At 36.6% G+C, this 21142-nt stretch overlaps 1 protein-coding gene across 1 annotated transcript in view; it reads right to left on the bottom strand.

The window, feature by feature from the left end:
* Positions 1 to 3015: 3015 nt before the first annotated feature.
* The window catches only part of hydin (HYDIN axonemal central pair apparatus protein), a 62376-nt gene continuing 44249 nt past the window's right edge, over positions 3016 to 21142 (bottom strand). Inside the window, 39 exon segments of the mRNA XM_046865145.1 lie at positions 3016 to 4055; positions 4547 to 4771; positions 5045 to 5275; positions 5464 to 5614; positions 5708 to 5871; positions 6264 to 6476; positions 6568 to 6787; positions 7351 to 7631; positions 7824 to 7982; positions 8098 to 8296; positions 8390 to 8559; positions 8660 to 8881; positions 9123 to 9330; positions 9449 to 9596; positions 10149 to 10314; positions 10875 to 11001; positions 11098 to 11319; positions 11622 to 11835; positions 12032 to 12126; positions 12285 to 12445; positions 12766 to 13121; positions 13309 to 13545; positions 14261 to 14369; positions 14449 to 14626; positions 15504 to 15655; positions 15745 to 15980; positions 16473 to 16677; positions 16961 to 17078; positions 17164 to 17405; positions 17510 to 17678; positions 17783 to 17882; positions 17970 to 18069; positions 18259 to 18457; positions 18815 to 18987; positions 19509 to 19668; positions 19747 to 19866; positions 19984 to 20166; positions 20350 to 20564; positions 20839 to 21042. Of these exon segments, the coding sequence (XP_046721101.1) occupies positions 3546 to 4055; positions 4547 to 4771; positions 5045 to 5275; positions 5464 to 5614; positions 5708 to 5871; positions 6264 to 6476; positions 6568 to 6787; positions 7351 to 7631; positions 7824 to 7982; positions 8098 to 8296; positions 8390 to 8559; positions 8660 to 8881; positions 9123 to 9330; positions 9449 to 9596; positions 10149 to 10314; positions 10875 to 11001; positions 11098 to 11319; positions 11622 to 11835; positions 12032 to 12126; positions 12285 to 12445; positions 12766 to 13121; positions 13309 to 13545; positions 14261 to 14369; positions 14449 to 14626; positions 15504 to 15655; positions 15745 to 15980; positions 16473 to 16677; positions 16961 to 17078; positions 17164 to 17405; positions 17510 to 17678; positions 17783 to 17882; positions 17970 to 18069; positions 18259 to 18457; positions 18815 to 18987; positions 19509 to 19668; positions 19747 to 19866; positions 19984 to 20166; positions 20350 to 20564; positions 20839 to 21042 (7542 nt within the window). The 3' untranslated portion in view covers positions 3016 to 3545.

The raw sequence follows: 21142 nt of genomic DNA, 5'->3' as shown, positions 1-21142 counted from the left end.
AACCAGTCATCATTTCTCTCCATAAAGGCCACTCAGGTGCATGGTTAGTGCCTTGTCGTCTTGAAATTGTTCAAATCTTTTAATGCATACATGAAGCCCTGCACCTGATCTAGAATCACTTCCTGTTTACATTGTTTGGTTTCTTAATGCATATATAATTAATATATACTTATAAAATAACAACTATATACAATTCATTAATTATTGATGTGCATCTCCATAACTGAGGCTGTTGCATTTCCATTTATGTTTTCGTTTGCATTTTTTTGTGTGGTTCAAATTTAAAGTGCCTTCTGAATTCTATTCTGCCATTCTGTTCTCGTTTTGTCTGGAAGATGCAGTTCTACCTCTGCCATGTTAATCTATATCCTATGTGAAACTAAGGACATGCCTCAAAGTGTTGTGATATGTCATATTCACGTAGCAGCAGTGGTGCTGAAAAAACATGCTTTAGAAATAGAGTCAGGAGAAATCTATATAATCTATATAATCTATATCTATCTATCTATAAAATCTATATAAAAAATATTATTTCTCACAAATTATTGACCACTTTATAAATAATAAAAATATAGCTCATCTCTAAATAATTAAACATTAATAAATTGTTTTTTAACTATGCAAATATGTTAAAATTGATGCAGCGTTATACAAATGCCGACTTGTGTTCGATGCACACTTTTTTAAATCGATGCATCCCATCGTTAGCTTTTATGTAAATACACTGATACGAATAAATATATATATTCCTATGAGTTCATTTATGATCAATCGCAATTTAATCACATATTTTTAAGTGTTCTAAATGAATTTTAAATTACAGGGGCATGAAGACGTTGATGTTTTTCAAAGAACTTGTTCATGTCTATTAGATACATGAAAGAAGAACAAAGAAATACCAGGTTCCCAATTACTTCTCTTTCTTTTTAACAGACAACCCTGTTTATATTATCAGATGACAAGGCAGCTCATAAAAATACTTTGGCGCTTAATTTGAGACTTGAAGCATCAGTATAACAAATGCTTAGTGATTAAAGATTATTTTTCGGTGAAGTTTATTAGTTTTTTTTTATATCTAAGCAAAGAAGGTACATCGTGGATACATGTGGGTTGTGTTGAAGGTTTTCATTTTGCCTCTATTATATAAATTTATATTTGTAATATGAATTGGTCAAGCAAAAATGTGTGCTGCATTAATTGCGTGTTAATAAAATTATTGCAGTTAAAATTAATTTGTTGTTAATTTTAACAGCCTTGTGAAGAAAATACTTTTCTGCAACTTATCCTAGATGGAGGCATCCTCCAAAACCTGTTCCGGTCGACTGACCCTCAATTCAGTGTCCAGTGTCTTTAGTATGAAGACCAAGAGAGTCATGGATATTCATCCATGACATGGAGTTTCAATGTACAACCAATTTATACATAAACAAAATATTTATATTTAGATAGATAAATAGATTTCATTGAATAGAAAAGAAAATGTACACTGATTTGGAAGTCTATTAAGTGTATGTTTTATGTCCAAGATATAACTGTGAGGACAGCAGTAACTGGCATGGAAGCTAATACTGAGGTGGAACTAGCGATTAAGGATATATCTCTGTAGAAGGCATCGACAAGCTTTACATCCACCCATGGGCCACATTGATCCTTACCAAGTAGCCTTTAGAGGGTTGACAATGACTATTTTCCTTTGATACACGTCTTGAAAAAGATTCCAGCACCAGACACAGGAAGCCGGGGATGTCAATAAAAAGAACAGTTCTAAATAGGCTTGAATCTGGGAGGTTTCAATTGCTGCTCTGAGCTTATGTCTCTCTTGGTTTTAAATATTTAATTTTACATGTACATTTATGAAAAAACATTAACTATTTACATATGTAAATATAGTTATATATACATAATAATATCAACCCTGTATGCAAATTAAAATTGTGGAGCATATACTACTAGGATAATAGTTTCTGCATGTAAAAATGCAGGTCCAAGCTGTTAAGGCTTTTTATATATCTCACTGCTGCTGTTGTTTTTTTTTGTTTCCCTATTTTAGCAGTTCAAATAACTTTCTAATAATCTCTTCTATCTAATCTCTACTTGGTGGCTATATTCTTTCCACACATGGAATAACACAAGATACAAGCATGAAGCATGTATAATAAAGTTTTCTGTAAGAAGAACATTTATTAATGACTTTTCCACTGGCACAGGTAATTACATTATTCGTGCTAAAGGGTCCTGTGATTTGATTGCCCCTAAGAAGCGCACTCTCACACATGGCCACAGTCTGAGATCATATAAGAAAGCATTCAAGAGGAAAATATGGCTCGTGCACTATGATTGGCAGTAAAACATTTCCTGCTTTTTGCTCCAGATGTTGGGCGTAGCTGATTTTGACAAGCTGTAATCTTTTATCTTTGCTGGAGTCGGGGACATACACCCCCACTTTTGCAGCACAGTGGTGTGCCTATGGAGACAAGAAAGCCCTTAACTAAAGTGGTTGCTCTGGATATCAGTGCTATAGGCTCATCAGCACCTTGCTGTGGCTTTGTCACACACTGTTGGGCATATCTCGTGCACACTAAAAGATGGACGGTTTGGCATTCAGCCCCACTGGAGCTGCTGTCCAACAGAGCTTTCACTGAAAGAGCCATTTCATCTTGATTGCTCTGAAAATGGCTTATGAGCGCAAGCAGGCACATGTAGAGCCATCACATGCAACTCAAGCTTCGTTATCAGCATTATACCAGTAAAGAGTCCAGACCTCATTAAACCAAAAAGGAGTGATGACTATTACTTAAACACACACACACACACACACACACACACACACACACACACACACACACATATATATATATATATATATATATATATATATATATATATATATATATATATATATATATATATACAGTGTGTATACACACAAACACACACATACATATATACATTAAAATTTTATATATATATATATATATATATATATATATATATATATATATATATAGCTTAATATTGTCATATTGCCAATTGACCTGCTGGGGCTCAAAAGAATGTTTGGAAAAGAGGGTGCATTGAGCAAATTGAAAAACTGAGAGCCAATTTAAACTGTGCCCCTATGAGGACTGCTGCTTAATGTCATGCTGCCCTTGCTTTAGCTCTCTTCACCCACTCTCTCATTAAAGTACTCCCACACTCTATGAAGTGTCTTGCCAGACTATTAAAACCATTTAAATATCTCATACTGAATAAACTGGAGACAAGCTAGGTCAGGTTTAGTACTCAAATTCATATTGCATATACAATAAAGGAAGACAAAAACCCCTATATCTGGGAATTTTTACTTTAAAAAATTAATTTATAAGTGAAATCTAAGTCTGCTTATATTACTTCCAGTAAAACGATTACATTTTTTCTGGGTTTGAAATAACTATACACGGCATAAATAAAAAAAAGAATAATATTAATTTCTTTAACTGCATGTGATTCATGATTTTGTGAAAATGAACATGCATAAGTTTTCTTCTCTGGACCTTGGCAGCATTTTATGACATCCTCTCTCTGTGAGGCTGCTCTGGGGATATGCCCTTCAGATAATATACCCAGGAAAGACCCTGGCCATGGCCTTCTGTGCGTGGGCTGGTGATAATAAGTTTTCCTGTGCAGGGAGTCTTGGAGGTTGGTTGCGGGCTCTCAAAGCTCACGAGTATTTGGTGAGTCTTCTTTGAGCGAATGGTGTCCATGCCCTTGATAGTGAAAGCTGGATTGTCCACGTGGCAAGAAAAAGCTGTCGTCTCCATGAAGACATTCTTGAACGGGATTGAGACGTTGGATCCAGCACGGATGGTCACAGGGCCCTGGGGTTTGGGAGGTGTGCATGTTCCATAAAGAGGGAATACATAATCCCCTCCAGTGATAGATGATACAGTCAGTAGACCTCGCACCTCTCCCAATTGGCAGGGCTCAAAATAGACCTCCACACTGACATCAGAGCTTGCTGGAGAGCTTGCTGACACGAAAACATTTTTTTCCACAATGAAGTCTGGATGGTCTGTCTAAAAAATTATTTAAGAGGATAAAATTTAGTTTATATTGTTACTGATTCTGATTTTTTTCTCAAATATATAAAAATATTTCATATAGACTATATATCTAAACAGTAACTATAAATAAAAAAAAAAATTAATAAACAAAACATGATTAGGAATTCTTCTGATATTTGAGTGACAGGAACTATAGTAATCTTTTTTCTCCATATCTGTACATCCAGCATTTCTCCGAAAAAAAAATGTATTTCCATTTCATTTTACTCTAAAATGACAAAATATAAATTCCGAAACGCAACATTGTTTAGAATTAAAGCATTAATGTTCATTTACTATTTTAACACAATTGGGTAATTTTGGCAAAAACCAGCAAAACAGATTAAGATCAATCCAACTTTATAATATAGTTAAACACACTGTCTAAACAACAATAGCATTTAATTTGTTTGACTTAATTATGAACATACAATCTAAACATAGAAAGTTCAATAAAGCTGTACCTTGCAGGTGTATTCGGCCTTGACACGGGAGAAGCTGGTGAACTTGGCAGTGAGGTATTGCCCGCTCCCCAATGCTGCCCTGAAGTAAAGGGGTTTCTCAGGAGGAGCAGGAAGTGCACGAAGCAAAAGCTCATAGGGGAAATAACCTAGTTCATTGTTATACAGGATTAGCCGTGCTGTAGTCTCACATGAACGCAGAGGCTGGTACTCAATCTTCAAAGTTTCCTGGGAAAGGAAATAAAAAAATAAGTTAGGGAGAGAGAGCGAGAGAGAGAGAGAGAGAGAGAGAGAGAGAGAGAGAGAGAGAGAGAGAGAGAAGAGAGAGCAAGAGAGAGGCAAAAAGAGAGAGAAAGCATTAACAATATTATTTTAAAAATAGTCTTTTGAAACCTTCACAACAAAGTGGTAACAAAGGAATTCTATAGGCCCTCACTCAGTGGTCTAATATTGTAAGTGAGGAGACAATCACTTGAAAAATTTGGAGGAAGACAAGTGTACCATAGAGAGTGCAGGCACTGAGAACTGAGGTTGCACATTGATCTCAGTACTGCGACACTCAGTTGTGAACAACAGGTTCGTGGGTAACGGATTTTCCAAGTTCACAAAGCTTGACGTCGTCTGCCTAGTCACTGCCACCATCTCAATTGTGCTTATCACTCCTGAAGGTGTGGCCTTGAAGTTGAGGTAGTAGAACTGATATTCCCCAGTGGCTTCATTTTTAAAGGTCAGCTGTGAAATGAAGAGGTGTGTATAGGTATATAATTTCGAACAAGCCTAATAATGTTTGACAAGTGAACAACAAAACAGTAAGTAAACAGTTAACCTAAACTATTACTGTATATTGCCAAGAATTACCATAGAAATCTTATTGATTTGCATATTCATAAGAATTAAGTAGAATTAGTAGAAAAAATTACTTTGGCATTATAGTGACACTCCTTGTAGCTGTAAAAGGAGATTTTGTAGTCCCATTTACTCAAAGCTGGCACATCCACATAATCAAGCCCCTTCAGTGAAACTGTGATGTCAGGACGTTCTGGTTTAATCACCTCCACTATAGCACGGAATCTGTACAGCAAGAGCACAGCATACAATAAACAACTCTATAAGAAGATCCTGTTAAAGCTGGGTTATTATTGGTACTATATTTAAATACAATACCTCTGAGGTTTGGACAACCAGTTATGAACAGGTACAATTTCTGTGTAGGATGTTTTGGAAGGTACTTCACGGTTGATTGTGCTCACAGCTTTAGGTGGCTCTGCAGTGCCCTGTAGGGTGTACAGTGTGCCCGAGCCATCAGGGAAAGAGAAAAACACGGAGCCCTAGACAAACATAAAAACAGAATTTTGCATTCAGCTCCTTAAAAATAAAGGTCTTTAAAGGCAGATGTGCTTTATTTTGGAGGGGGTTTTAATGCATGCTTTAATCTATACAAGTAAAAATTGAAGGGTAATAATTTTTCTAATTGCACAAATTCACAAATGTGAAGCACATTTAAACAAAAATTCAAAGACAACTGACGTTAAAACACGTAATTCTATTTCAGTATTAGACTTCATATTCATATAAATAAATAAAATAAATAAATAAACATTAATTTAAATTAAATAGTTGCGTACATCTGAGTACTCAAGCTAAACTTTAATTAATTTTTCATTTTTATTTGTATAGCGCTTTTAACAATGAACATTGTTTCTGGTGGAAACCGATTTACCTGGTGCTTTTTGCCTTCTGTGGTCATGGTCATGGGTTTATAGGTGATCTCATAGACTTTATTTTGTTGGTAAGGCTCAATGACAAGGGAGAGTAAAGCGCTCCAATATTCACCCTCAATCACGGGCTTCAGGTGCCAGCGCTGGTTCGAATTATTAGACAGTTTTACTGACTGAGTGCACTGACTACGAACTTGACACATAAAATTCAGCACCTGAAAATGGAGAAATAGACAGTATAAGCACATAGGTCACATATACAAGACAATTAATTTCTTTGATAATCACACAAAGACCATGTTTTACCTGATGGGAAACTGGGAGAACAATGCAGGAGCCCACAAGAGTAAGGGTTATAGGCTTGCCTTCCTCTATAGAGCATAACAGGTTATCATAACACAGGTCCTGCTTGACCTCCTTAGGTGCAAAGGTCACCAGCAAAGGCACCTCCATTCCTGGGCAGATATAACCTTCAGCAGGACAGATACTGAAGTCTGGAGCAAAAGCCTTTGCATCCCACTTAAACCTGATACAAAAATATACACAAGGTGTTAAAAAAGGTTGTGCAAATTAAGAATCCAATTCCTGATTTCGCAAAAGCATACTAATTAGAACAAAATAATCATTTAAATCACAACACCACATAAAATAAGTTACACAAGAAAAAACCAAATTAGAATAGGAAATTGGAATTGATATACTAGCATGTAGATAATGAAGCAAATGACAGAACTTTGGTGAATATAATCATATCATGGTAAAACAAACTGTTATTCATTATGTGATCATGGGCACCAAAAAGAGCCGTGAATGAAGAGTAGCTCTTTTCTATGGTGGGAGTTTCAGATTCCAATACTGTTATTTCTTCTTCAACTTCTTTACCATTAAGAAATGTTGCCATGTTTTGTCTACTTCCAACAAATGCCTCATGAGTAGAATCTGTAACTTTCAGAAAAGGTCTATTACCGAATACCATCCAGAAAAGAAATGTTAAATCAACCACCCTTCAGGATTGGAGTCTGAAAACCCTGCTCAAGAGCATTCCATGCACAAGCTGCTGGATATGAATATATTTATGCATATATGCACCTAGCCCCAATGTCTCCTGTATTTTGCAGAATAATATTCCGTTTGGATTGGCAATGCTGGGCCACAGCGCCAAAGGACAAGTAGTTCTGGTCCAGTGTGACCTCTACACCCTGACAGCAACCTTTCAGCACCAGTAAGGGGCGCATGCTTCCCAAACAGTTCAGTTGCACCTCCTCGCTGAAAGGGGCTATGCGTTGCTGTGGGCTGAAGAGTACCTCCACAACACATTTTCCACCTTCACCCTTCAATGTCACCTCCCTACTTGGATTCACGGAGAGGACCTGAAAAAGATAAACAATGGAATAGCATCACATATTTGTGTGAAGCATGCTTGAACTGTTGTATACATTGTATATAGAATTTTTTATTTAATCTTTAGTTGCGTTTTTACATTAAAACATTCATTAAAAGTGACTTCAAATATTTTGTGAGTCATATTGTTATTATTATTATTTTACAAGTGTGTGTCCTACCTTTGATTTGACTAGTGCCTGAATAAATGGTGTAAAGAGGAGAGAAAATGTCAAGGGAGATGAACTGTTGTTAATTAAGGGGATGAGCTTCTTGCTTCTCTGGCCCACTTGCAGAGCTCCAAGCTTCACAGTCTTTAATTTTGGGTCTTCTACATCGATCTAGGAAAACCAGAGCCTGATAAGAATACTATCTAAAAAATCTAAACAATAAATAAAAAAATGTGTGATAACATGTAGACCATTGACAGTGCATCATAAATTTCCTCTTTCTCACCTTCATCTCAGTTCCTTGCCCCATGAGCTCCACTACATGCCTGGAACACTGGTTTATCTCAAAGACCACCTTTTCATGGTATCGAATTGCTTCTCGGGGGTAGAACGTGATAGGCACCTCCATGGTACTATTAGGGAGCAGAATATCACCTAAAAAGCTCACTTCCAGAAAAGGGGTGTTGGAGAATAAACAGTTGACCCTATAATAAACACAGAGGGATACATGATTAAAAATATTAACAACTATAAAAAATTATGGTTATAGGTTATGCATTATGATCTGCACCAATTACCTGATTCCTCTTTCTTCTTTGTTGCTGATGAGCAGTGTGCAAGTGGCAGGCACCATGCCAGCAGAGTAAATGAAGGTCTTTCCAAAGTTGTACTTGAGGAAAGAAAACTCCAGGTCCAAGCTGGTGGTAGATCCCACTAGGGTGCATTGGAAAACTTGGCCGTCCTTTACCTAAAGAGTATCAGAAATCAAACATCAATAATCAATATATAAAATATAACAAATAAAAAGATGTTAAAGAATAAAAGACAATGAAAAAAAAAAACCTTGCCTTGATTAAGAAGCTTATATCTTTAAGTTCACACTTCTGCAGAGGGGAGAATTTAAGAATGCAGCGACTTTGGTTTCCCACTGGCACCACTGCTGCAGTGGGCTCCACCTGCAGATGGCAATGCAGCTCTTCGGGGCCTGTTATCTCATACTGTACATCAGCATTGAACCTCCCTGGGTTGGACACCACAAAGGCACATGTGGACTTACCACCCAGCTCCACCTGTCCAAAAAAGATACACATTTAATATTAACTGCTTCCTCAAACAATCTAGGTTTAAGGGATTTACTGCAATATACAACATACTAATAGAAGAATAGATCTAAAAAACGTTACAATTAAATTAAATGCACTACCTACTAAAATGTACAAAATCTCCCAGAGCCTATTTCAAGCTGGCTTGCAAAGCTCTTTCAGATAAATATGCCGATTCTATAGCTTATAATTATACACCATAGCTCACCTGTTTGAAGTCTACAAGATGACTATCAGCAGCAGAGAGTTCAGCCATTGTCCCTTCTGGACTTTCATATTGGACACATACATTAATGTTGTATCCATCTGCTTTGATGTTTATGGTCAGTGGCTGAGATTTTCCTCTAATTAACATGCGTATGTTAAACGTCACCACACCCTCATGTGTAGGTGTGAAGGATATTGCCAATGGGAACCTGAGAAACAAACAACATGTACATAATTAGTCATTATTTCTCCTCATAGCATTGTTCATGGTTTCCATTATTGGACTGTGGTTCCTTTTAAACAAATATGATGCAAAGAGTTCCTTACTTGTCTTTGGGAGGTATTGTCCCTTGCATGGGCTTTAGTTTCAGGCTGCCTCTGAAGGACTCTGAGTGCCGAGAGACCTCCTCAATGGCAAAGTGAAAAGGCTGATCTTCTCCATTTACCACATACACAGTTTTATGGGCCTCACAACCTAGATGTGTGAACACATACTATTTAATAGGATAATGTATTCTAATTATTTTTATAATTCTACTATAACCACAGTGTTATTGAGGAACATATCCAGTGACTGGCAAAAGTTTGGGAACAACTAGCTTTTTGTGAGACACAGGTGCTTCTTTTTTTATATGCAATAAACTAGATAAACAGCAAAAACACATATTGGAAGTTGGAAATTTCTGTAAACAGATGAGTCCAAATTTGGCATTTTTAGCTCTAACAGAAGAACTTATGTTAGACAGGGAACAGTATAGATAATGTTACCAAACTGCCTCACACTCACAGTAAAACACAGAGATGGAAGCTTAATAGTTTGGGGTAGTTTTGGAGCAGGTTGGAGACATGCATTACAAAAGCACTACTTGTAATATGATATATACATTTAATACATATATATTAATGAATGGTCATGCATGTGTACTCTTATATTACATTTCTAACATAAAACTGCCTGTTATTCCTATTGCTCCTGTTTTCAATTCTACAAAACATTATAATGTTGTTAATGTAAGTAAACTCTTACCAATTAGTATACAGCCAAAATTAAGATGAGCATGATCAATATAAACCACTGGATCTTTTGCTTTGCCTACAAGCAGGAAGGGCATAAAGAAATTGTGCTCTGGGATTAAGAAGGTCCAAGACGATTCCACCAAATCTAGCTCTTGGGCATGGTATTTAAATGAGACCTGAGGAAGTAGATTTTTTTAGGTTAATTAAACAATTAAATTCAGGCTAGTATATGCATTTCCTGACATGATGTACTACACAATTCCAAAAAAGTTGGGATTCTGTGTAAAATATAAAAAAACTCTCTCTCTCTTCTCATTAGTCCAGAACACTTGGCCATGGTTCAATTCAATTCAAATCATTTATATTTGTATAGCGCTTTTAACAATGAACATTGTCTCAAAGCAGCTTTACACAGATAATGTGGTGATTAAAAGTGAATATGTTCTTTTTAAGTAATTTTGTCCCTGATGAGCAAGCCGGTGGCGACTGTGGCAAGGAAAAACTCCCAAAAATTTCGATAGGAAGAAACCTTGAGAGGAACCAGTTGACGTTTCTTTTTCATAACACTTACTTTTAATGCCTTTTGTTTTCCCGTCCCAACTTTTTTGAGATGTGTTGCACCCATCAAATTCAAATTAACCCTATATTTTCTGTAAATGCTGTAGATTTCTTCAGTTTTAAGTTTAAAGGAGTATTTTTTGCTAAATATAATATGCATTTATTTAAACTATTATACCTCTACTTTCTTGCCAGGCTGAATTAAATCCTTTGGTGTGAGGCAAGTGAAGGGTTTAACCTCAGAGTCTTCACATCTCCACAAAAATGTGTATGGTTTATCAGTGGGATTTACAACACTGAAGGTCCTAGAGAATCAATAAAGGATGCAAATTATCAACACAATTACTTAATAACAAAATGTAAGTAATGATCAAAAGATATATATGTAACAGATTTATCACCTGCAAATGGATGTGCCAACCCCTGTAGATGTGAATTCTATAACTTTGGTGTTGGGATCCAAGGTACCCTGCAGTGTGGACCCCTGGGAGCCAGGCACCCCAAAGTTTCGTCTGTTATCAATAAGGTATCCTGATTCTTCCAGCTGGAAATGGCAGTACGGCATCATACTGTGTCCAGTCATTACTATCTCAGGACCTTGCTTGTCCTTTAGATTGGGAATGCTGAAAACAAGTCAATGCAGATTGCATTAATGAGAAACAACTTAAAGGAGTTTTATGAGCAATTCATAGGAACACACACTGCATGTGCAGATTTTGGTAAATCCAGTTAAAAAACTTTAGTTAGGTTTGGTTAAGATAACTGAAATCCATTGTAATTATACATGAATAAAGCTTCATTTTGGACTTAAAGATAAAAGAGTTGATAATTTAATTGTGATGAATCCACATATAATGAGACAATATTTCAATACAAAGATACATTTCATTAATAAAAACAAGCAGTTGTGTTTGATTTTACATACCTGCAGACTAGCCTGGCCTCAAAGTGAGCTACTTCTAGAGGGGTGAAGCGGATATGAAATATCTGGCAGGTTCCAGACGGAATAGTCCCTATACTGGGCTCCACAGTGAAAGGAGGAAGCTCTGGATCTCCTAACAGCAGAGTGGACAAACTCCTCAAATTGCTGGCTGGCCTCAGATCTATCTGATTCTTCTTGGCAGAAGTTGTGGTGGAGTCTGTACACATTTAATGAAACAAGATAATTACTCAATTACTATAATATGAGTCATTAAACAAATTACATTTTTTTCAAAGCTAGCACATTTCTATAGCTAGTAAGCAAATATCTAACAAAAAATACGCTGATGTTAGAGTTTGTGTCTCACATATATTGATTTCTATGCTATTGGTAAATGCAGGCTAAAGAATTACCTCCATGATTTAAGCACAATGTCTTCTTCAAGTTCTCCATTATAACCTGCCAGGAGTACTCAAGCTCCACAGTGCCTTTGTTGTCCATCTGCATTCTGGAGGCAGCAAAAAAGACACGTATTATAATCAATCAATTACATTTATGCATTAATGAAATACCTCAAAACATTATACAATAGAAATTATACATTATTTGAAGCTTTTATTAACTGTTATTTAAGTATAGTATTGAACAATATTCAGTTGTACGTACTGGAAGACTCTGGTTTGAAATAGCATGGTGTCTTTAAAATGGATCGGGTTAGCATCACACTTAAACTTGGCATAATCACAGGTGGCACTAATTCTCAGTTCTAGCTCCCTATATGAGTTTTCTTCCACACAATGGGCAGGCTCTGTATCGGTCTCTACCACCTAGACACATAACACAAAAACAGTTACTATTAAATATTTCCCATGTGTATCCAATTCTGGCTTCTAAATGTTATGTTTTCAGGCTGTGAGAGACAGAATGATTTGTTTGTTAATTTGCAGATATGAGCTTTTTGAATAGTGCTGTCATTATTAGAGTAGCCTATTTAGATTCATACAATTAGCAGACTTGGTATAACTGTAGTTTTTAAAGCAATGAAAAATTTTAAACATTGGTCAAAGTTTATATATAGTTTTTATACATTTTTTCTTGGTTATTTGTCTTTGGGAGTCAACTTGGTCTTTTTTCACAACCCACTTACCTTTTTCTTGACTGGTGTCTGAGCTGGATTTTTAACATCCACCCACTTGACAGTCCTGTGGCGGTCATCCCAGTCTGGCACTTGGTCCACTGACTGCTGAAAGGTTATCTGGCAGAGTTTACATTTCATCATCTCTGCATTCAGCACTATGGGGTGCTCTGAGCTGAAGCTTACTGTCACCTCCTTTGAGCAACTGGCATGGAGGTGACCTATTTGAGGTGAGAAATGCAGTTGTGGTACATCCTGAGGCCATTGAAAGCGCAGAGCCACTGAGTTGCTGTGGTTGATCATGGTGAAAGTCTTGTGATAAAGCCGACCCACGTGACAGTCTCCAAAGTTCACAATATCACATTTTCCTGTAGGTGATGCATAGAAAAGAGCACAATGATGTGAGACATAAGAAATGAATTTTGTATCAAAGTATCAAAATGCTAACAATGCTTATAAATCACTGCAAAAAGATTTTGGTTAGAACTGGTAATATATAGCCATTCAACATTGATAAATTATTCTAGTGTAATCTTTGTAAAACTTTGTACTCACCTTCAGTGCTGTCCTGGTCTTGAGGAACCTTGCTGCTGATATTGTCCAAAGAGATGATGTCACGGTAACCCTCTCCTAAGAGGTGTAACAGGGTCTTTTCATACTGGTTGTCTTTTACCAAAAGCTGCAAAGTGGCTTCAAAACTCTGAGGTACTTCAGGATGAAACTCCACCTCAAACTCTGCTTGCTGTCTAGCCATTAGGTTTAGTGAGGCCAAGTGAGCCATCTGTTTTTCTTCTGTGAAGAATTTTACAATTTTATACATTGAAGAATGGTTAGCAATCAAAATGACAGTGTGCTTGATTAAATGCTATGTTTTTTTTTTAACAATGTATTCTTAGTTAAAGCCAGTCCCTACTCTTAATGCACAATGTGTGTGAACAGAAAGGAGGTAAAAGCTAACATGCTTTCATAAAACTTCATGAAATTTCATGAAACAGGGGTGAAAACTGAAGCCTGCCACCGTATAAGTTTATGGTAATCATGTTAAACAGATAGTCTAAACAATAGTCTATGCATACACTATATGGACAAAAGTATTGGGACACCTGACTTTCTCAGTAATATGTGGTTCCTATACTATAATATTAAGTTTACAGATTTTTTGTAAGCTATCTAATGGATTACCAACTGCTGTGGTGTATAAACTTTATATGTACTGTATCATGTTTAAATATATTGGTTGCAATGGCAAATAAATAAATAGTATGAAAAATAGGGAACATGGCAGGAATAAAGATTTCAGAATTGTGCTATTTATTACTAGCATTTGCTAACCTGAAAGCTATCTTACACCTATTTAAAATTTAGCAGCTTGCATAATAGCACTTTTTTATACACTATCAATCAAGGTTATGAAACTATATTTGAATAGTGCTTGAGTGCATAGTTAAAATGCTAACTAATTATATCCTTATTTACACTTAGCTAGTAATCAGGATTTAGTACTGACCTGTTCCAGGCACACTGGCTATGTGTGAAGAAGAGATGTCGCTGCATAAAGTTCCAGGAGCTGCCCTCAAACTAAAGACTCCCATCTTGTCAAGCAGATCAATGCTAACCTATAAAAGTCATAAATCTGGTGAGGCAAAGCAACACCCTACAAATGATAGTGTTTACATGATTTATTCTACATCTTACCTGTGCAGGTACATTGCTAATGTTCTTGATGACCAGAGGAAGAATTTGTCTCTTGTCCACCAGCAGTCGCTTGAACTGCAAGACTGGTTGACCATGTTTGGTCCTCTGGACTGGTTTTAGAATAGTTACACAGGGTAAATTGCCCTCTCCCACCAAATCAAACACCAGCACCTTGCTCCTGCCCAAAAGAAAAAAAAAAAACATTTAAATATGATTGTACCAAACCAACAGGTCTTGCATAAAATGTACAAAAAAATACATGCAAAGTCCAGGCAGTTTACCATTTTTACTATGACCCTGAACAACATCTGTTTTTTATGAAAATAATTATACTAAATTGCAATTTATACATATTCATTGTATATTCTACAAGCCATTATCTTAGCCAAATGATTGTGATGTATAATAATTAAAAAAACAACAACTGGCCTGCATTAATTTTTATGATTAATTAGTTTCATACCATTGCTATAGTTACAAAACACCCACATAAACATAACTGGGTCTTATTATTCTGAATGCTCATACTATTAAATAAAGTGCTCATTTGAATGTGCGCTTAACTTTCTCTGCATACATATTTATGTAACTTTTAATCAAAACATCTGAACATTGCCTATGAGGTTTAATAAAGGAGAAGTCATGTTTAAACATTAGGCTTTTTTTAAATACTTTTTTAATGGATAAATGTGATCTGATATACAGTGGATAGAACATGATTGAAAACTCCAAAACATCCACCTTGCTCTAAGAAAGATTTGCATGATAGATTTGGCCTTATTCTTGGAACCCTGCTGGGATTTCCCATTCTGGCAGATTTTGGCAGACTCTGGGTGTCATCTTGCACTATCCACCTCTTAATCATGAACATAACAGTGCTCCAGGGTACATTCAAAGCTTTGGAAATCTTGTTATAACCTGCACCTTATTGTATTGAGATTGTTTTGAGGTGTCTTTGGAATGTATGCACATGCATATATATATATATATATATATATATATATATATATATATATATATATATATATATATATATATATATATAAAACACTTACCCAGTTGCTCCTTCTATAGAGGCTTCAAACACCCCAAGGTAGGTCTGCATGTTCTGGGGAGTGAAGGTAATTGTAGCAAAGGCGTGTGAGTGACTGGGGATAGTCATTCTAGTAGGGCTCAGCTCAAACACCTCCAAGCTACGCATGGACATCTAAAACAGCCAAATAAAAAAAACTCAATCAATGTCTTTAAATATCGCTAGTTCACAGTAGCAGGCAGCAGTTATACCTTTGAACATACCCTGTTGAAGACAGCTTTCACCTGCAAACTAAGTTTACAGGGTATTTTGCCAGTGTTGGTAAGACGGAAGCGAGCTTTGGCTGTCTGGTTGACCAGCACATTGTTGAAGACAAACTTGTTCTCATCCTGGATATAGATGCCCATGGCTTCCTGATACTGCTCACATTGGAGCATGTTACTGTTTTTGCACAGTCTGTGTTCTTCAAAGATGGAAGCAAAATCTTCATTGGCTATTCCTGCAGCGAAATAAGTGACATACTAATCAGTGATATTGCCACTGCCAAAAAATAATTGTACAGAAGAAACTATTAAATAAGCGCACCAAATCTATTTTTAAAAGTGTACTCCTGTCTTACCCCAACTACCACATCTTACCACACACAAACAATTTGACAGGCTTCCCTGAAACTATACAAAACTCCTCTGGTTTGAGATAACATACATTAAAGCTTAAAGGTTTAAAGATTAAAGATGGCCCGTAAGACAAATATAAAAACAAGTAGCAATTTAAAGACTTGTGCTTTGCTGTGGGTGGCCCATGCTTTGGGTCCAATTATCAGCTTAGAGGGAAGTGGGACTGCTTAGAGACTCTGTCATTTCATCAGCAAATATTTCTGTCCATCTTGATCCACATTGTTGTGGGTGTTTGTGTGTTAAACAACATTAATAAAAAAATAAAAATAAAAAAAACAATTCTAGACAGCAAATGTTTTTAGGAACTCACAAACCTGGCATGCAGACCTCTGCTAACAGCTTGTAGAGAATCCCTCCTGGATTGTCAGAAGGGTCTCGATCAGTGATGTCCACCACCAGGCACTCCTCCCAGCAACCTACCTGCTCTGCCACACAGTCCACAGTTACCACCTGCTGGGCACCGGGTAGAAGGACACCAACGCATGGAGACAAAGAGAACAACCCCACAGCCAAACGAGTCTGCAAAATTAAAAATAAAAGGAAGATACAATAAAGGATGTACTTTATTTATTTTCCCTACTTACTTTTTCCACAAATTAAATGCTTGTAAGTGTTTAGTCAATTTCTACTGTAGAAAGTACTTTACTGTATAGAATGTATATAAATAGTCCTGTTATAATTGCAGGTTTTGTGATATGAAAGAAAAAGAAACCAATCAAAGATAAAACATCAAAACCAGCAATTAATCAGACGAAAAACCCGTTATAATGTAGTTTGGAAACATACAAGGGCCATCTATTACCTGAGAAGGTATGATGTCCCTTACAGGGTCCTTCAAGATAGAGTCAGCCTGACGTAGTTTAATGGCAGAGGATAATCGTCTTGCAGAGTTACTCTCTCTTGAAATTCTCTTGCCTATGCTATAAAAGGTAAAGCGTTCAGATAGGGAAGCACATTTATGAAAGAAAATGCTGATATTTTAATATGTGTGGATCATGTCTGTACCCTTTTTTCTGTTGACACACTGGGAGATTTTTCGACATTTTGGAGATGGTGAAATAGAACTGAAATTCACCCCTGTTCTCCAAAGTAATTGTCTGTGTGATACGGGAACCATGAACTACTGAGCCAAAGTTAATGTCATGTGCAGGGTGGATGCTGTACTTGGAATAGAGACACTGCACAGAGACTTTGATGGGCACGATTTTAACGGTTTCTCTATCATTATCAATATTCGGTTCGTGGACCTAAAAAAAAGCAATCACCAAGGTTATTTTTCACATGAAGCAGAAATTGAGCAAAATCTATGTTTTTAGATTTCTATAATTTTAGATCTAGATTTGCGTCTGACCTGGCATTGTAAAATTGGTTGTTGTTTGATAGACAACTCCTTGTTGAAACAGAAGATGGCTTGGGCACATGTGGGTCGGTCAGTGGGATGAAGAGATCCTTTTTGAGGTGTAATAGTGAAGGCTGAATCGAGGTTCGGCATTCCGGGTTCAGTAGGCTCCAGAATGAATCTTTAACAGAAATAGCAATGCACATTTGCAATTGTATTTCTATTCACTGGAATACTGATCATATATATTGGATGCTGATGTAGAGTATGTGGGTGTGAACATACCTGTAGGCAATGTCATGTTTGCCTTTGTTTTTCAAGTTAATAGATATCTTCACCTCTTCTGACACTCTGATGATGCCAAAGTCCAGACAATTGTCCGTACCTGACATATTTGTAGAAAAGTGCAAATAATTTGTTATTTATGCATATATAAATACTTGGATGGACATAAATGAGGAATTACAATTACCTTTGGGAAATGTAATTTCCAGGGCTACATCATAAGCCTCTGCCACAATATTAATGTTCTCTGTCTGGACAACACCCAGAATATTCTCCACATCTGACACCTAAACAGCACACACACACACACACACACACACACACACACACACACAATTTAGCTACAAAAATCAATTTAACAGCAAACCTTGCATGCTCTGATTATTCATGACCAAAGGTTATCTATCACTTTAAAGCAGATGATGCTTAATAAATGAAGATCTGTGCTACATTTGAGCTATTTGACAGCAACCTACCTCTAATCGTATGGTTTTCTTCAGGCTAACCGGTCTCATGGCATGGAAATGTATGTACAAGGAAAACTCAGAGCGGGCCATTATGATGCCACTGTCCTGGGAAATGCTGAACTCCTCACCCAACCCCTCAAAGCCAATCACCCTCCAGGCGACTGCCAGTGCAGTAGGGTTATACAAACACAACCTGCGTGTCTCCTTCCTGGAGGACCACAGAAATGAAAAAGATGGACATACTGTACTATATTAGCTTTACTACAGGGTAATAGAATATAAATGCTAGAACCCCAGGTTTCTCAGCAGCATATTACCCAGAACATTATACTGCCTCTGATGTACTTCTGCTTTTTTTTTTTTTTTTTTGTTTAAGTAGAAATATTATGCAATATATTTTGATATGCAGATTATCAATAATTTTGCAGGGCACTGCCATGATATGTTATAAACACAAACGGGAAAGAACAAAAGTAAAGATTAATTCCGTTACAACTTTTTTCCTCAAAAACAAGACTCTACTGGAACCCACATTAAATATTAAGATGAGAATGATAGTCCTGACCTGTCCAGGAAAATCTTATCAAAATTAAGATGTTTGCGCTCCAATTCCAGCTCAGGCCGCACTCCTCTGCAAGAAATGTGGAAGATGGCAGGTTCCGGGTTCTCCTTAATACAGCACACAACACTGTCTTCTATAAGACCTTGGGTGGTCGGGTATGCTCCTACTCTGAGCTCCTGCAAAAAAACAAAAATTTTAAACATAACAAAAAAAACCCTGGTGAGCCGTTTTGAGTGAGATTACTTTATACCTCTATACAGTGCAGTTCTCAGTGCATTAATCTAGCCTTCTATTAGGATTTTAGACAATGCCGGCTTTAGACGCTAGATGAAGACATTCTGCCTATTTCTTTCTTGTTAAACGTCTTTATTGTTTTCACCTGTCTCTGAATTGCTAGACTCCATGTATTTGCTTAGTCACTGTATTCCTTGTGTGAGTGTTAAGTCACTCTCTTTGCCTTTTATCATAAGTGCTTTATCTTTTGCTGCCTGCTTTTTTTTATTTTGAGACCTTTTATGATTTTTGCTTTTTTTAATTATTGTATTGGTTTAATTGGTGTTTAATGTTGTAATTTAGCCTGAATGCTTGTTTTCATACTTTGGTACTATATCTTTTTTTATTTAATGGTTTAATTATTGGATTGTTTGAAGTAAAAAAAAAAAATACATACAAACATTTCTGTACTGTTCAAACATACCTTTCTCTCATTGGGCCTAAGTACCATACTCAGAGGGTCCAGGTTAAATGTGGAGGATTTGGTGTCCTGGTGGAGGAAGAAATTAACCTCTGCCTCCATGGGAGAGTTGTTGTGTATTATTAGTCTTTCTATGTTTTCTGGGCAATTTCTTTCCTTGTACCTGTGTAAAGTAAATATTATATTATGTAATTCATTATATAACATTTCTCTTATTAACATAATGATGTTTGTTGCTTGCCTGTCATTTGTTTTTCCACAAGGCAGAGGCCCAAATTCATACAGGCTTGAGCGGATGATGTATGTCTTCTTTAAGCCATTCTCTTTCTGCATGACCTTTTTACAGTGGCCAAAGACAGTTCTATAGCGCACACAAACACAAAACACCATCAGAATACCAATATGAACAAACAGTTGGTAATGTGGGTTCTGTTCATGAGCCTACTGCCTGTTCTCCAGACCTGCAAGTAATACTCACTTATGATCTTTGCTAATGGATGGGAAGGCACAGATGCCTCTGCAATAGAGCTGATAGCAGCGCTTGGTCCCCATCAATTCAAATTCCATATTGTGTTTAAAATCACCAGGCACAGATGAGTGAAACCACAGTTTCAGGGTCACTTGGCCACCCGCCTGTACAACCCAGCGAAAATGGGTGAGCCTTTATGAGAACCAAAGAAAAAACACATTAACAAACAGCAACAAAAAGGCAAATAATTGCGCATGAGAAGTACTTATATTAATCCTCATGTTTGCATCCCATTACAACTTATAAATAACTTATAATTAATAAATGCAGATCATGTGGTAAAGATTAAAACAAGATTATTCTTATTGTTTTCACCTCTGACGGTGTTCTGTAAGACAATCTTCCAAAGACTTGGTGTGATCAGTTTCAGATGAAGGGGTGGCCGTGTTCAATGGAGGTGAACGCGAGTCTATGCTTTTTCTTCCTTTTTTTGCAGGAGCTCGCTGCTTGTCTTTTAGGGTCCCTTTGACTGATTCCTCTTTCACTGGAACCTTCTTCCCTTTGCCTTTGTACAGTGTTGTAGCATCCTCCTGAGCAGACAAAGCAAATAACAGGGTTATTTGCTTTGTCTGTTGAGGAGGATGCTAATTTCTAATTCTAATTCTAATTCATTAATTCATTTCTAATTCTAATTTCTAATTCATTAATTATAATTACACAATTATAAAACTATTTAGAAAAAATTGTTAAGCCAAAATATTTCTTCCACTTGAGAACCCTGTGATGTTTCCCAAATATTAATTATGTAAAAAAAGCAAAAACAAACAAGCAAACAAAAACATTTATGGTAAAGTGTCTAATTACTTTTGCAGACATAGAGGGACTTAGTGATACTGTCTCCAAGTCAACCTCCAGTTTCTCTTCAGCTGAGTCTTCCAGAGATGAGGGCATCAAGAAAGTGAAGCAGCCAGGAGTGGAATGGGAGCTGGACACCTCTCTCTTTTTGGGATATGATACTACTGAGAACAGCATGGGTGGAGGAATAGGTGGACCTAACCCATTCAAAACCTATGGACAACATCAGAGAATGAAATTACAATATAAAACAACTGAAGTTTGGACTTTCCAGGCTTTAACTAAACTAGCCATTTCCTTATTGAGGTATAAG

The sequence above is a fragment of the Silurus meridionalis genome, chromosome 13, assembly GCF_014805685.1.
Source record: "Silurus meridionalis isolate SWU-2019-XX chromosome 13, ASM1480568v1, whole genome shotgun sequence".
NCBI lineage: Eukaryota > Metazoa > Chordata > Actinopteri > Siluriformes > Siluridae > Silurus > Silurus meridionalis.
Note: the sequence above shows the minus strand (reverse complement) of the source record. Positions and strands in the feature narration are given on the sequence as shown.